The 18,046-nt window shown below is 37.1% G+C and overlaps 1 protein-coding gene across 1 annotated transcript; it reads left to right on the forward strand.

Moving 5' to 3' along the window:
- The first annotated feature begins 14,086 nt into the window (after positions 1-14,086).
- Positions 14,087-17,722, forward strand: LOC148409056 (serine/arginine-rich splicing factor 1-like). The gene is made up of 5 exons (XM_088440486.1): positions 14,087-14,581; positions 15,517-15,677; positions 15,756-15,928; positions 16,372-17,006; positions 17,258-17,722. Exons 1-4 carry the CDS (start codon positions 14,388-14,390, stop codon positions 16,573-16,575), a joined length of 732 nt encoding a protein of 243 aa, XP_088296612.1. The 5' UTR covers positions 14,087-14,387; the 3' UTR covers positions 16,576-17,006; positions 17,258-17,722.
- The last annotated feature ends 324 nt before the right edge of the window (positions 17,723-18,046 follow it).

Here is an 18,046-nt window from a genome sequence, read left to right on the forward strand (position 1 = left end):
CAAAACTTAGGTAAGTGTGTGAGGAACACACTTAAAATGCAGTGGCCTATGATAAAAATTAGTTTGACACCTCTGACTTAAATGGACAAAATCTCATCAATCATAAAACCCTGAGTGTGTCCTACCTATAGGTCAGTGGTTCTCATATGGGGGTATGGATGTGGAAAATCCCTTTAAAAGTAATTATTGAAGTAGTCAAATGTTTTAGGAAAATATAAGTTCATAAAACAAAATTATGTTCAGTAGGTTATTCAATTGCATTAGTTTAAAAAAACATATTTCCTCCATACTAGAATGGTTACCTGACGTTACCTGAAAAGTTTGTGACTTATTTTTGTGAACACATATCTACTGTAATCTCAAAAGAGGACACTTTAACTTGAATATTTTTTTGTGGACAAATATTTATTCATAATTATTTCTTTTTGAGAACAGGTCTGATAATTTATGTAGATTTTTTTTATTTTTTGCGGGCAAATATTTATTAATAATTAATTTAATTATTTTTGTAACTGATATCTAATGCAATCTAAAAAGAGGACATTTTGTGTTGATTATTTTTTGTGGACAAATGACAAATTAAGATCGAAAGGTTCTAAAATATAATACCTAAAAATGCTTTGCCCTGGTTGAGAGGTACTGTATTTGGCTGAAAACGTATTTCATATGGTGGGGCATCACTGAAAAAGGTTGAGAACCATTGCTATAGGTAGCACAAGAAAGCCCAATGTCTCAAAGTCTCGGACACCACACAACCACCAGAGGCGACAACACTGCTCTCTTGAGGTAACGCATGGTCACTTACAGCAAAATGCATTTACTCTGAAAATATATGTAAAATAATTTACAAGCGCTAAAAATAGTTCAAAATTCAAGTTATAAAGTGACAAACATAGGTGCTGTTTGTAATACACTGGAACTTATTTTGCATCAATCAGGAATGTTTTAAAATAGTAGTAGAAATCTAGATGAGATTTCTATACTTTAAAGGCCAAAAGATTGGATGTGCATTCAAATTCAATTTCTTAGAGTAATGAAGGCCACTCGTTTTCTTTTAGTTAGCTGATTGCTTCTTGATACAATATGAATTTTACCAGCTGTCCATAATATGAGAGCATTTCATTTGTCCAATAGGATTGGGTCGATATGTATTAGGCTTACTTTTGCCCAACTGATTGTCCCAATGTCATTGATAAAGCAAAAAAATTCACTCATTAATAGAGTGTGGCATCGTTTGAATTTGGACAATACTGGTTCCCATTGTCTGTCATTTAGAGAGAAAAAAAGAGGGCTATAACCAGGATTATTTTTGGACAAATCATGAAATTCTCTTTCCTTTCATTTCTTCTTTTTTTTTTTTTTTTTTTACAGTTTGGGAACATTACTTTAAGTTACTTTAAGTTGAAAGCTTTATTTTTGAAATCTTAAGAAAATACAATGATGCAGTAGGTGTGCATGCTACTGTTAACCATTGCATGGACTGAACATGTGTGTGTGTTTTCAAAAAATCAACCTTATGTTGCCACAAATGAAAATTGGGATATTGACATATATTCTAACTCTATGTCCTATTCTCTTTAAAATATTATGCAATACATGAAAGTTGACAAAATTGCAGCATTTTCACTTGACTATTGCCACATTTAAATAATTTATTTTGTGAAAAACACATTTGGTTTGTCACTGAACCCTTTTATAAATATAAATATAAATATAAATATAAATATAAATATAAATATAAATATAAATATAAATATAAATATAAATATTGCGGTGGATGGATGGATGGATGGATGGATGGATGGATGGATGATGGATAGATGATGGATGGATGGATGGGATGGATGGAATTTAAATTGAAGAATTTGTCATACTCTTCACTTTTTCAGCTATGGTTGTAGATGTGTAACTCATAAAGTTTCAAGTGAGTTACAAGGCCATCTTTGTCTTAATGCCTTTTGAATCTGTATTTAATGTTATTTTTGACACAACCCAAAAGCAGCCTGTCGGCTGTTTTGCACAAAGCACAGATATAATCCAGCAGTGCTACTGGGAGGTTTGTGGAATCTTTTATTGTGTTAAGGGGGGCTGGGCTGGGCTTAGATTAATCCAAAACAAATAAACTCTTGGCAGTCCTCAAAAGACGACAAGCATACATCTTCTTGTGTCCTCTAAACCAAACCTCTGACTTTGATGGGGTTTTTTTTCTCGCTTACATCTTCGATTTTTTTTCCATCTTTCACTACTCAAAAACATCTATTAGCATGTCTTCAAATCAATAACATTCTTCAAATCTTCGAGACAAGTTGATGTCAGTAAAGTCCTGACAAAAAATATTTTACAAGACTTTTTCATCGTTTTTGATTATATCACTCCCAAAATCAAGCTTGCTGAAACATTCAGAGAACATTGGACAAAAACCTGCAACCAGTATCAATATCAAACAAAAATTATCAGTACCAAAGAAAAGTATCAAAGAAAAATTTCACAGATTCTTCCACTGGAAGAAGACGGCAACGATCAAAACTGACACACTGAACAGAAGTGAAAAGGGTCTGCTTGGTCTTAAACATACTTTCACACAGTATATCATCCATCTTTTTAAATATCATCCCAACTTGCGAAATGGCGTTGTCATAATGACAATTATGATTATGGTGATGATATATTGGCCAAGTGCTGTGCAATGAGCTCTGACAGATCAGATTAGTGAAACATATCAGAGTTGCATGTTTTCGATACTTTTACTCTCTAAAAGATAGTGAGCAAAACTAGCAACAGGATGTGAAAATAACCATTTCAAAGTACCGGTAATACATTAACCTTTATTTTACACGGTTTGTTCCTTTATTTTATTGAGGTGCTTTTTTTTTTTTACTTACTTTGCTTTCAAATGTGCTTCATGTTGAAACGTGCTTTTAAATTGTTGTATTTATTTGTTAGGTGACGCACATAGTGAATAAAATGCACTTATATGAATAAAGCTGGCTTGGCCTCATAGGAGAACCTTTTTGGGGTTCCTGTTCGGAACCCTTCGAGATGGTTTTACCAAGAAATCAACATCAAAGGGCCCACAACCCTGTGTGAGTGTTCTCAGAAGAACAATTTTACATTCTAAGGCAGCGCTTCTCAATTTATATTGTGCAAAGCTACCCCCTCATGAAAAGGAAAACCTTTCACACCCACCCCACACTCACACTCACCCGTCAACTACAAATAAGATTATCTTTAAAAATGTAATAAGTACAAATAAAACTGTACTGTTTTTAAAGCAATGTAAATCAACTTTCAACAACTAACTACTTTTTTTACAGCGCATACACAGGTTACAGATTAGTCTAAAATGAAACAAATAAACAAAAAAAATGAGTCCATAAAAGTGCTTTAAAAATGCTAATCCTTATTTTATTGCAATTTTCATTTTCACATGGCAAAAACAAAGCCTTGGCATCGCCTTGCAGAGGAGCCTGCCCAAAATTTTAGATGCTCTGAGGATACATCTGCGTGGAATACGCAAGGAATTCCACTGAGAACCGTTTTGTATTTTAAGGGTTTAATCTAGAACCAACAATATGAGTTCCACTGCAAATCTTTTTATATTTCAAGGGTTTCATTTAAAACACATGATTTTTTTTTAATTAGTTTTCCCCAATAACCATCTTCTCTTCTCATTTTTATGTGAAGAATCATATTGTGGTCACAGATTTTTCAATAAGGCAAAATTATTCAACCCCATATATTGTGTGTTATGTTCAAAATCTTTGTTGACATTAAGAAAACATTTCAAAATGTTAAAAATAGGTCAAACAAATCAATTATCATCCATCCATCCATTTTATAGAGCTCCTTATTCTCACAAGGTGAGATAGCTTACTGGTGCCTATCCCAGCTGACTTGTGCAATAGGCGGGGGACACCCTCAACTGATTGCCAACCAATTGCAGGGGACACAGAGACCAATAAGCATTTCCGCACCCAATCACACCAAAGGACAATTTAATAGATCCAATACACCTACCATGCATGTTTTTGGAGTGTGGGAGGAAGCCGGAGTGGCCTAAGACAACCCATGTGGGCTTGGGGACAACATGCAAACTCCACACAGGACGGTCGGAGCCAGCTGGATTTGAACTTGGGTCCCTGAACTCGACGTGCTAACCGCTGCGACACCGAGCCGCCCCATCACTTAATAGAAGAAAATAAAATTAGATGGTTTTCTAATTTTGGGCAAACAGTTTGTCATAGATGTGGGCTCCTGATACTGTGTCATTAGAAAGTGTATGAATAGTCAGTGCGCTGAGAACCTAAGGTATAATAGAATGCTTTTACTGTCCATCCAATAGCTCCTCATACATAAAATACATTTAACAACAACATTTAACAATCCACGCTGCCAAGAAGGCACAACACGCAGGCACAGACTTCTCTCCTCTCACGAATGTCACAGCCAAAACGCCAACAGTCCGCAGTGGGTCCACACGAAATCAAGCACTAAATGACAAACATGCAAAGAAAAACACAAGATCATGCAGAGCTCCAGACATCTGCCATCAAGGTGCCATCTTAAAAAATTGCTATATAAATGAAACACCACAGTATTTACCAGGAGCCCTAAGCTTGTTTCACTTCTCAATACATGTATCAATTTAATGAAAGAATGGCATGTCATTTTGGAAAAGTCATTTAATTCCTTAGCAGACAGTGTACAATGAATTGATAAGGAGATTCTAGATAAACAGCGTTATTATTTAAGAATACATAAATATTTGAATATTTGAGTGTGAAGACCCAATATCCACTTCAAAGGACACTTTCTTCCAATAAAAACATTTCTCTGTCTTGAAAGGGCTCAGTCTTACAAAGAACCCTTGTAGATTTTTTTTTTTTTTTTTTTTTTCTGAAAGAGGTTTTCAGATGTGAATGATCTTGAGAATCCCAACCTTTCAAGTAGAACCATTCAGAAACCCTTGCTTTTAAGAGTGTGTAGCTAAAGTACATTTTGGGTGCAGACTTTATTTTTGTCTGCGATTGGTTGACAACCACTCCACGGTGTCCCACACCTACTTTCCGAAAATAGATGAGATAGGCGCCAGCAAGCCAGCAACCCAGGAGTTGTATAACAGAAATGCTAATGTTTACATTTTCATTTTATTAAGAAATTGTCATATCAAACCAAGATTTCACTGTGTATCTTTGGAAAACGAGCGTTTTTAGATGCAACTAAATGTGTACACAGCCACAAATGAAAGCTTACCTGCCAGGTTTAGTGGCATAAAGTCGTGAAATTGCACATTTTCTTGGCGCTCCATGTCTCCAGGCAGGGAGTTTCAGGTCGAGATACCACACCGCCCTCTTTGATGTTAGCAGGACACCCGAGGGGGGCCAAAACGGAATAAATTGCTTGATTATTCCCAGACGCATGCCAGGGGGCTCCACATGGCAGTTTGATAATTTGGGGTTAAAAAAGCCAGAATAAAGCTAAACACCCTTTCTGTGCCAAAACTTGGGCTTTCCATGTCACCATCAATGACAGATGTTACGATCAAAAATATTTCAAAATACATTTAAAGGCACAATACATAGTAATTTTAGCATAAGACAGGTTGAATGCCGCATTCAACAACAACAAAATAATTTCTTTAGCAGTTCATTATATCAGCGTCTTAAAATGGACAACTTGCATGTTGTGATAACATCCATGCTAGCATAAATGCTCATTGGTGTGCAATAGAAAGCAATAGAAAACTAAAAGACGCTTATTTCTAAACATAATGTGCGTTAAAATGAAGAAAACAAAAGCAATAGAAAACTAAAAGACTAGTTGGACTATATGGACTAGTTTAGGTAGCATGTACAGTTCGCTCCAATTGTATTGGAACATTGAAGCAAATTCCTTTAATTTTTCCATAGACTGGAAACATTTGAGTTTGACACCAAAAGACAAATATGAGACAACAGATCAACAATTCAGCTTTTATTTCCAGCTATTTACATCTGGATCTGATACACAACTTAAAAGTAAACATTTTTTGGGAAAGAATCACCACATTTTTTGGTGATCAAAAATATTGGAACAGACAAAATTAGAGCAAGTAAGATGTAACATTTTGTTGCAAATCCCTTGCGTGCAATACTGCATCAAGTCTATGACCCATTGACATCACCAAATTTTAGCATTCTTCTTTTGAAATGCTTTTGCAGGCTTTCACTTGCCACCTCTTGCAGATGTTGTATTTTTTGGAGGTTTGTTCCCTCTATAGGGTTCATATCTGGAGATTGACTTGGCCAGGCAAAAACATCCCACTTCTCGTCCCTGATGAACTCCTTTGTTGTTTTTAAAATGTGTTTTGGGTTGTTATCTTGCTGCATGAAGGATCTGCAGATCAGTTTGGCTGCATTTTTCTTTAAATGAGCAGACAAAATGTTTCTGTAGACATCTGAGTTCATTTTGCTACTTCCTTACACTTACACTCCAAAAGCGTCTGTTCTTTTGTTCATGAAGTCTTCACCAAACAATGGAGACTGTTACCTTCTCTCCTGCCCTCTGGAGATTGTTGGTGATGTCTCTAGCAGTTGTTTTGGGGTCTTTCTTTGCAGCTCTCACAATGTTTCTATCATCAAATGCTGTTGATCTTCTTGGTCTACCCGTTCAACGTCTGTTACTTACTATACTAGTAGAATCTTTCTTCTTTAGGACATTCCGAATGGTTGTACTGGCTATTGCCAATATTTGTCTATTGGCTCTGATTGACTTTTCAGTTTCTCTCAGCTTCACAATTGCTTCTTTCTTCCCCATAGATAGCTTCAGTCACATGTTCCACTACACAAAAATGTAGTGTTCCATTACAAATATTGTTCTCCTCTAAGTTGTATATCAGATCCAAATGTAAACACCTAGAAATCAAAGCGAAAATGTTGAACATTTGTCTCATTTTTGTCTTTTGGTGTCACACTAAAATATTTGTGTCTATATATTTCAGTCTACGGTAAAAATAAAAGACAATAAAAATGACAGCCACCAACGATGAACCGAAACAAACGAAAGAAAGTAGGGAACTAAAAACAGGTCAACTAACGAGACAACGAGAAATACCTGGACAAGAAACAAAGGATGACACAAAGGAACAGGTTAACAAGCACAGGTAGACACAATTAACTCTAAACGAGACACTGAAAAAAGGACAAGAAAACGGGACAAAACTAAAATACTGAATCACCAAAACCAATACTACCGCAAACCCAGAACACGACAATATTGATGTGGACCAGCCTTGACAAGCATACAGGGTATTGTGCAATTCTTTTGAAAAATACATTACAATGCTAACAGCTACATGTTTACAAATTCTTCACTTGATTCCCTTTGTCAATTAAATACTAATCCTTAGCATATAGCACATAATTACAACAGCATTCCTCATGACAATCATAATTAATCATAACTAAAATTACTAAACATAATTTTAGCTTGAAGTAGCTTTTCAGAATACATTAAAATTAGAAGACATTGTTATCATCTCCAAATGTAGCGTAAAATAATATGGACAAATTATTTTAGCGTGAATCGCTTCGCTTTCCATTGTTTGTTTTGGGGCTTCAAAGGTAATTGATAATGCCATGTCATAATCATAACCATTTACACATGTGTACACATAGATACACACACCTATATATACTTGTACAAACACACACATTTTTTTCTTCAGTTAATCTCAGTATGTCATGTTTGTTTAACAACTGGAATGCAATCATATGGAAGCTAGGAGAGTTTGAGCAGATTAAAATAAATAATCTTTTATTGGTTTGTTTTGCTCAGCGTGGCGTTGACGTGTGGTCGATGTTGTCGGGAAAAAGAGTGAGAGCGGCATCCTTCCTGTCACTAAATCAGATGCCATTGAAAATGTCACCGCGGTCTGAGTTGCACCGACTCCCACTCAGCTTGCGGGAGGTTGTCACATGATTGTATATACATAGTAGATATGTATCTTCCATTCATGAAGGAAACGCAGCTGGGTTAGGCAGAGATGTAAAGATAAACACACCTGTTGTCATTTATAATGGAAAGTGAGGCGGTTATGAGACAAAATGTCAAACTTTGTATGTGTGTATGTAAAATGTATATATATATATATATATATATATATATATATATATATATATATATATATATATATATATATATATATGTATATATATATATATATATATATATATATATATATATATATATATATATATATATATATATAGAGAGAGAGAGAGAGAGAGAGAGAGAGAGAGAGAGAAAATAGAGAGAGAAATAGTAGGGCTGACTGATAATATCAATATATTGCAATTATAGATTATAGTGACGCAATCCAACATTCATTTTCCAATATAACGAATATTAATTTTGAAATGCCTTATTTTCTAAAAATTTCGTTCTCTTGTATCAATCTGCTCCGGAGTGGCTTTTGTATCCTGATTTGTCTTATTGTGAATCGTGTTTTACATATAAATCATTCCAAGCGCTTCAAAATCATATTAAATGTCGCAATAGTGTTGCATGTAATGTGTGACTGGAGAACGAGGGAGAGTGTGGAGGAGGCGTATGCACGACGGGGAGAGACCGATAGATTGCTATGTTGTTTTTAAATGTGATAAAAGTGACAGCTAATGTCGACCCTGCCTCCCAGCTGCCCATTTTGTGGGCTACGGGTTCCAGTTTGTGAGGGCCGTCTACCCAGAGGGCAAATCCGGCCCTGGAAGAGGGACACCACCCATGTCCACTGTCTACGGCCACATGAACGGACAACAATACATTACCTTTCGAGTGAGCCCATGTACCAAAGCTAAACTGGTGGCAGCGAGGAAGTGCAAACATCAGAAAAGAAAACTTTAATACAAAGATAACACCTTGGTTCAAGTTATCCACAGTAAGCTATTGTATGTGTTCTAGAGAAGTGCAATATTATCCGAGCACCAGCAGTAGAATCTCATGTTGCGTTTGTTTCATTTTGAGATTTCAAGTTTTATTTTTTTTTGTTTGTTTTATTATATTAAATCCTAAGTAATTTTCGCAATATGAAGGGGTAAAATTTACAGAGGCGACCACTGTATTTGATAAATTTTTACAGATTTCTCCTTGTTTTTTTTTTGTTTTGTTTTTCTTTTCACCGACGCGAGTGACGTCACAGATCTGTTTCGTTTACGGTTCAAGAGCACTGTCACCAATAGCTATCCTATGCTGGAATTTGTGGCAAAGTGCTACCTGTGTATGCCTGCTACATGAGTGCCTTGTGAAAGAGTATTCCCAACAGCTGAGGACATATTAACACAGTCAAGAGCATGCTTGAAATAAAAAAACGTTACATACTTTTTCTTTTTTAAAAAGGATATTTCATGTGTGCTCAGAGATGTCAATGATGTGTGGCTTCTGAAAAAGAATAGAATTTGTCTATTTAATATTTTCCTTTTTTTTTTTTTTAGTCATTTTAATGTATATGCCATTGATTTTTTTAAATAGACATTGCCCAATGTCCAATTGCCCCAATATCACAATACATATTGCAATATGCCTTTGCTGTGTTGCAATATATAGCAATAAATGTTTAAGACTCAATACCCAGCCCTAATCGATAGATGGATAGGTAGGTAGACGGATAGATAGATGCCCCAAAGGAGACTGCCCCATGGGAGACTGCAATGACCACCGCAAAGATCTTTTCTACTTTAGGTTTCATATTTCATTGTGTGTATTTGATTTACATTTCATTCTTCTTAAATAAGAACAAAAGTGGGAATTCAGTTCTACCATGTTGCAGACTGACTAATAAGAAGGATGACATGGGGAGCAATCAAAACCTTAAATTATTTACATTACATGATCACTCAAAGGACATTTAAAATTGTTATCTTCATTTTTAGCTCTCATGTAAACAAACTTTGAATGCCCTCAACACAACTCGTTTTAATGCATGAATGAAAGCATTCAAAAGGAGAAATACTCATTAAAGAAAGAGATCCAGGAACTGAAGATGAATTACATTTGGATTATTTTTTGACGATCGGATGACATGATATAATCTGCTATAAAATAAGGAAGAACAAATGCAGCCCTGTCGCATACATGCACAGCCGCGTTAGTACAAGGCTGTCTGTGCATCTGGCCCCAGTTTGATATCATGCTCAAGCACAGCTATCAAACTCAAGGCCTGGGTGCCAGATTCAGCCTGACATAATTTTATGAGGTCCGCAAAATACTATGTATGATTTCAAATTTCTGGCTAAAATACCAAATTTCCAAGGTATTTTCAATCTTCACACATTTTTTTGTTATTAGTGCCCTTTTAAAACAGTTTTGACACCATCAAATAGTTTTCCCAAAAAATAGCTAGAGCAACTGCATGTCCTTTCTTCTATTTATCATAATTTTATAAAATTGTTAGCAGCCCTGTTATGCATACTGTATGCTCAGAATAAGACAATGATTTATTTTTTTCGTATTTACATAAGTAAGTTTGTCCTCTTGTTCAGCAGTAATAGCTAGCTAAACAGATGAGGAAAAGCTAATATTAACCCAGATTTGCAACGCTGTTACTGTGATTAGAGTAAATTTATTTATTTATAAAATCATTCTGGCTAAATTCTGGCTAAAATTCAAATTTTGCAAGGTATCTTAAGTTTTTACACCTTTTTTTGTTATCAATAGCCTACCCCTTTTGAACAGTTTTTAGCAGCCTCTGATTCCAAAATGTGTAAATATGTGACAATCAGATTTACAATTTACTTGACTTCATAGTCACAATGGGCCTCCAAGAGAAACTATAACTACAACGTGACCTGAAATAAAAATGAGTTTGACACCCCTGTGCTAGAGGGTCACATCATGATGTTTATCAACTTTTATTGATCGCCATGCCCATTTATTTAAATATCTTCTGAAATGATGTGAGACTAGGACTGGGGTCACCAACTCCGGTCCACGAGGGCATCTATCCAACATTTTTTCTGTGTAACCCTCCTCCGCTGCATCTGATTCATATGATGAGCTCATCAGCAAGCTCTGCAGGAGCACAATAACATGATCATTTTAATCAGGTGCAGCGGAGGAGGGTTACACTAAAAAAATGCTGGATAGTTGCCCTCAAGGACCGGAGTTGGTGACCCCTGGACTAGGATCTCTGTCCTATATGACAATATCACTGGGATATGCTACGTGTCGGGTAAAAACACTTTAGCGAAGATGTGCATCATCTACTACTCCCTTGTTTCATACACTTTGATTACAATTTTAACGTTTTGGCTGCTGGGAAACGAGAGTCAAGTCCTAAAGGAGGTTGTTTTGTGGTTATTTTAAAGATTGGACTTTCTGGTGCAATCCAAGGTTGCAGTGAAGATATCCCAGCATGGCCTCAGGATCCTAGCAACTTGTGCACTGATGACACAATGAATGTTTTTCCTCCAAACATTGACAGATGGGAAACATTTGCCGTATGGCGTTAAATCTTTGCTGTCAAATTGGTGACATTTCTGCAACGCTCTAGTTTAAAGACTTCCAGTCTGGATGACGGCGGGGAGGACCGGGAAGCTGTTTGGCCTTGGTGTGAACCGCTGCAACATGAAGAAAGAAAATGGAGGGGATGACACACAGCTACATTAAGGTTGTAAATCTACAGTACACATCTGCTCTCTGGGTTAACTTTATGAAAATTTATCATTTGGGAGACTTTGCTGGGTTATGGTAAACTAGGTGTGAGCAACCTATGGCAAGTGGGTCCACAATCCGGAAGATCTGAACAATTAATGGTTTACGGCAGAAGCATCAAGAAGATGATTTCCTGAAACATTAAAAAAATGAATTTGATCGAACCCATTAGTTCACTATACATAATACTGTAATGCCCTTATGTGTGTTAATGGATTCTCAGTTGTGGTTCTATCCAATTGCCTTATTTATTGAAAGGAACGTAAAAGAGGTAAAAAAGGTTAACAAGCGTGTCGTTCCGAACTGATGTGAGCCGCAACTCACGCTCGTGCTCAATAACTGACACTCTCAATCATCCCCTGCAGTCTTCCTCATGCTTGAGAAGAATCAACTTGAAAACATGCAAAAGAAAATTCTTTATTTTTACAAGCAATACCTACATGAGCACTGCCATTTACAAATGGAAGTGACCAGTTTCCATGCTTGCACAAATTATATTGCCGATCGCCTCAGTGACACAAAGTGGAACACTGCTCTGGCATTTACGTTAGCATTAGCATCTAGTTTCGTCGTGCTAGAGATTCACAAAGGGTGGCAGTTGCATTCCGGGCCATTAATGGACATTCAGCTTTGCACCATGCTGTATTATAAACAATCAGTCTTGTATTTTCTTTTTAAATTTACTTCACTTACTGCTCAGCAAATAGCACACAGCGCTTCTGTATTCAATATCATGACTTTGTTAATATTGTTAAACTTCTTCTGTTGTGTCTGTCATTATGAGGGTGCCACCCAGCGTCCAAAAAGAGATGCCCTTCATTGCACTCCTTGGAAAGAAGTTGTACAACCCACATTCGTATTTTGATTGTGGCATTTTGCTTGCTCTGGATATTTATGTCTTATTGCATTTTTTTTTATCTATATATTTTTACTTAATCTTCTTATGTGTTCTATATCAAATATGCATTTTATGAACAAATGGAAAAACCATAAGAGACTTTTTTTGTTCTTTTCATACAATTTAAGGAAAAATGTTATATTGGGATGGATTGGGGACCAAAAATTGAGCTATTTTACGGTATTTTGTAAATTATAAATGAACAATATATTCAGGGTTACACTCTTCCCTGGGAATTAGGAAAAGGCCGCACGGCATAAGAAAAAATATACATACAATTGACTCTATTTTTAAGACATAGGGTTAGGGTTCGCTTAATTTTAATTGTCCAGCCCACTTGAGAATATTCTCCATACAACCCCTGAGCTAAAATGAGTTTGATGCCCCTAGTTTAAGGGAAATTTAAATAGAATAAATACATATATTTCACAGTTGAAACAATAAAACGTTTATTGTATTAATGGTTTCCCTTAAATTGCATTGTATTTAATTTGTTAGTTTATTATCTTGGTAATAATCATATTAAAAGAAATAACTACAGTATCCAGAAATAATACACTACAGTACGCCAAACTGCCATTAACGGTGTGCAATTTTATAGAATTTTCCTGTGGCGATGTACACGATATTTTAATTCATGCCTCCTTAATATTCTCACAAAGAAGTCTGTGCTGGCGGAAAAAATTCACTGAGTAGTTTCTACGTTTATCAATGGATGGATCAAAGAGTGTGGTTATTCTGCTATCTAGTGGATGGTTAGGGAATCAAGAAAAAGGACAATTCACCACATTATAATTCGGAGATCAGAATTGCTAATACAGTACTGTATATACTGTATTACTAATATTAGGGCAATGCCTTTGGGAAAAATTCGGAAAAGTCGGTAAACGTCTGGATTGTCACTTATTTTTTTCATGAAAACAAACAAAAGCTCATTCATCCAACAATTTTCAGAAACTTAAAAATAAACACAATGGTTTATTCTCTCTGTTAGTTCCAAAGAAAAGAAATTGGCCTACATTTTAAAATCATACATGAACGACATTCCTTCAGTGAACTGTAATGACAAAAGAAAAAAAAAGTTGTATTTTTTGCGAGAACGACAGTTAAAAAAACATCTCCTTTGGGCACTATTGGATGATCTTTGGGACGATTAACTTTACAATTTCTGCTACAGGACATTTTGGAATGGGACACTATTGAGTTGTTGTTTTTTTCTGAAGCCTCGAAAAGTAAAATTGTGATTACTAATATGTGATAGCTCCAAGTAAACCCCATATTCACATCTTAATTTTCTTCTAGTGCCTTGTGATCGGATCCACGCTTTAATTGCATCAATTGCATCAAAGCATCAATTGTATATCTTGGAACGTTTATCCATGAACAAAAGCTGTTTCCATGCTTCTCTGTGGGATGTTTATCCATGAAAAAAACTGTTTACGTACTTCTCCTGTAGGTGGCAGTATGCGTATCTTCACAACTGTATTTGAACGGTTCCACAAAGAAGACGTCGCCGTTGGCGGAGAGTGGACAGGCAAGACCCTTGGGGGAATTAGCGCGGTTTTCGTCCCCCTATATTAGTTCTAAACATTTGACCTCCTACCCCGTCCAAGTCGTTCCAGAATATTCCCCGTGTTGTTCTCAAGGCAAGGTGAGATTAGCTGAATTGCAACAGCGCTTCTTATTTGCATAAAGGAGGGAAGCCAGCGAACACGCTCGCTTGCCTCAATAGCTAGCTAGCTAGCTAGCTTATCCACTTCCACGCTACTGTGTCCATTGTGTGCTAGCTAGCTAGTGAGCTAACATGTCTAGCGGAGGCATTATTCGCGGACCCGCGGGGAGCAACGACTGCCGCATCTACGTCGGCAACCTGCCGCCCGACATCCGCTCGAAGGATGTCGAAGACCTCTTCTACAAGTACGGCTCCATCCGCGACATTGATCTGAAAAACCGGCGGGGGGGACCGCCTTTTGCCTTCGTGCAGTTCGAAGACCCGAGGTGAGCGCAGAAAGCACGCTTCCAAATGGCTTAGCGCGTAAAAAGTTGCATTTGTGACTGCTCGAATTGTGCTTTGATTTATTCATTCAATCGAAGGTGAGTATTAAGAAATGTAAATTTTGAAGTCCAATCGGAATAAGCTTAAACGGCTTAACTCGAGCCCCAAATGCTGCAAACGCATCAAACAAAAGACCATTAAACTTAACATTTTTTAATTTCCGAGGAATATATTTTGGGGAAATGCCCAAATTTGAACCTTCTATACGTTTTAAAACGTGAAAAACGGATTCAGATCGGGTTGTGTAATTTCATTTAGCTTTACTAAAGACTATCAATGCTTAAAAAATATGGAGTGTTTAATTATAACAAGGAAGGCCCATTAAATTGCTTTAGCCCTTAAATATGACATTTTGTGCAAGCATATTGTTTAAGTGTCTGGTAAACGTAAGTTTTACTACTACTAAGTTGAACTACTATGAGTGATTTGATCACTTTAAAAGATATGCAGAGGTGTTAAATTAAGATGCATGCTGAAGGTATATCCAACAAAGATCATAAAACTACAATTTTTTTCTTTCATTTTTTTGAGTGTTGTCTTCCATTAAATGCTTAAAGGTGTGTAAGATTTTGGCGGTTTTTCATTAAAAGGGTATACATTCAATGATTGTAAATTTCAAAAATTGCAAATGAATTTCTTCTTAATGACCACCAGTATGTTTTAATTATAATCATAGGTCTAGTTTTCATTAAATTGTATTATATAGGGGGTGGCACTTCTCCAGAGGCTGCAATGTTTGTTATAGCTACGGACAATGGTAAATTTAGCACCTGCAGCACCTGCTGCTGTCTGTAATGAAAAACTGTCTAAATCTTACACACTATCCCATTAAAGCAATCAACATTGTCTTATTGTGTCTGTGTGTTTCATTTTACAGAGATGCAGACGATGCGGTGTACGGCCGTGACGGCTATGACTATGATGGCTACCGACTGCGCGTAGAATTTCCCCGAAGCGGCCGAGGGGGAGCGGCAGGCCCCCCCAGGGGCAGATACGGACCCCCATCTCGCCGCTCCGAATACCGGGTCATTGTGTCAGGTGGGTTGCAGTTCCCTTAGCATGACGGTTTGGTGTAACTGAAAACTCTCTTAACTTGTGATTTTCTTCTTTGTCTAGGTCTTCCTCCTAGCGGGAGCTGGCAGGACCTGAAGGATCACATGCGGGAAGCGGGCGATGTTTGCTACGCCGATGTGAACCGCGACGGAAGCGGGGTGGTGGAGTTTGTGCGCAAGGAAGACATGACCTATGCTGTGCACAAGTTGGACAACAGCAAGTTTCGATCCCATGAGGTAGGCGAGGCGAAGGGGCAAGAGCTTCAAAACTGGGCACGAGCATTTGATTTAGTTTGAGAATTCACTTTTGAAGAAATTAATGGACAATTATTAGCTTTAAAATTTACATACTATCATTGTTTCAAGAAGTTGACATTTGGGAATGTAAGGATGAATCCAAACCCAAAGTGTGAATAGTAAAACAGATTTAATCGCATCAAGTATTGCATTTTTACATCTTATTTGTAAATATAAGTAATTTATAGTATGTTCATATCAACATATATATTTTAATATTAGCTTCACATTTTGATTGTTGGCCAATATATACAAACATATATAATGCTAAGAAGATAATGCTATGAAGATACGTATTGGTCAAAGATAAGAATTAATAAATCCATCTATTTGTCTTCAGCTTATTTGACGCATGCAACAATAAGCATTTGTTTTGCTCGCAGGGCGAAACGGCATACATCCGTGTGAGGATGGACGGCCACCGCAGCCCCAGCTATGACCGCTCCCGCAGCCGAAGTCGCAGCCGCAGCAAGAGCCGGTCACGCAGCTACTCCCCTGCTCGCCGCAGCCGGGCCTCGCCACGATACTCGCCGCGACGTTCCCGCTCTCACTCCCGTTCCCATTCCCGTTCTCGCTCCCGCACCTAGACCAGCCACCGCCCTGACTTCATGGAAAGCGGGGAAAGAAAGCTCGGAGTTGTATCCCGTTTGTCATTTATTTCTCATTAGCCCTGACGTTTTTGTGCTTTGTCGCTTCCCCATCCTCTTTTGCTGCCTCCCTTCACTGTGATTGGGTATTTTCCTTTTTTTTTTTTTTCTTAAACTCTTACTCACCATTCCTTCCATTTTTTTCATCACCCTTTTCCCTGCACCTTGACATACTGCGGCTGTTGCTTTTTTTTTTTTTTTTTTTTGCTTTTTTTTTTTGCTCTTCAAAGCATTATATCCGCTGATCTTTTTGTGTGTCTCTCTGTAGAGATCAGAGCAGCAGGATAGGATGGGAAGAAAAGGAAACAGTTCAAATTAGGATAAACAGGAGGAGGAGAAGGAGGAGGAGGATACAAATGTGGCACGCAATGGTATGATGGTTGTGCCTTTACAAACATCTAATTGTGAGGCTGTTCACATGTTTCTCAATACTCAACCCCCACCTCAGAAATAAGCTTCCGCATCCATTTTGTCTGTAGGGTGGTGCACCCCCTTTTTTTCTCAAATTTATTTGTAGTTTTATCCAACCTTTTTAAGTGACATCAAAATGTAGATATTTTTTCACTTCACTGCGAAGGTGTGATTCTAACTCCTTCTCTTTGGTTCTGCTGGTATTCTGAAGGTTTGGACTGGGCTCATTGTCACCCCATCCGGAGCCGGATCAGGATTTAGGATTTTTAGGCATCAGGATGGATACAAGGAGCAGGAGCATTGGATTTTTCTATGTTCGTTTGTATGTTTGTTGTTTGTACCTGGGAAAAGCTCCCACATCCAACCTTTCAAGCATTGTAGTTCAATAGGCAAATCTATGTCGGCGTTCCCAAAGAAACACATTTAGTGGTAATGTTCCATCTTTTGGAAATTCATAATTAGTGGCAGTGTTGTGACATTTTTTTTTATTATTAATTAAAAAGGAAGAGTTTGAATCGAATCAAAACCAGGAGGGGCTTCTAGATTGGGGGTGGGGGAGTGGTTTGTATCTTCTTACCTCTGCTTTTTCCTGACAGATGGTTTGTTTTTTTTCATAAGTAGAGTCTCCGGTGTCATCAGAGCTTTATTCTCTTTTAATAAAATTTAAAACAAAAGGCATGTGTCTGGAGTGTGTGTTTTTTTTTTTTTTTTTTTTTACTGTTACAGCTTCTTAAATACAGTATATATACATTTAGAGCCGTTTGTAATAATTCGCTTATTCTATATTAGAAAGGTAGATCAGAGTCCTGAATCGAGGATGCCCTACCGTCGCTTTTTTTATGACGTCACATCTGCGCTTTGCCGTTATTACTAAACATCTATGCCAACAAAAACCTACACATTTATGCCGCATAAAATTGCGTGCACACACATGCATAAACATTGCGCCCGGGGTGCTTTTAATCATCGGTGTCTTACACTTTTTATACAAACCAAAAGA

Source organism: Hippichthys cyanospilos, chromosome 18, assembly GCF_059441005.1.
Source record: "Hippichthys cyanospilos isolate Australia breed blue-spotted pipefish chromosome 18, RoL_Hcya_1.0, whole genome shotgun sequence".
NCBI classification, from domain to species: Eukaryota; Metazoa; Chordata; class Actinopteri; order Syngnathiformes; family Syngnathidae; genus Hippichthys; species Hippichthys cyanospilos.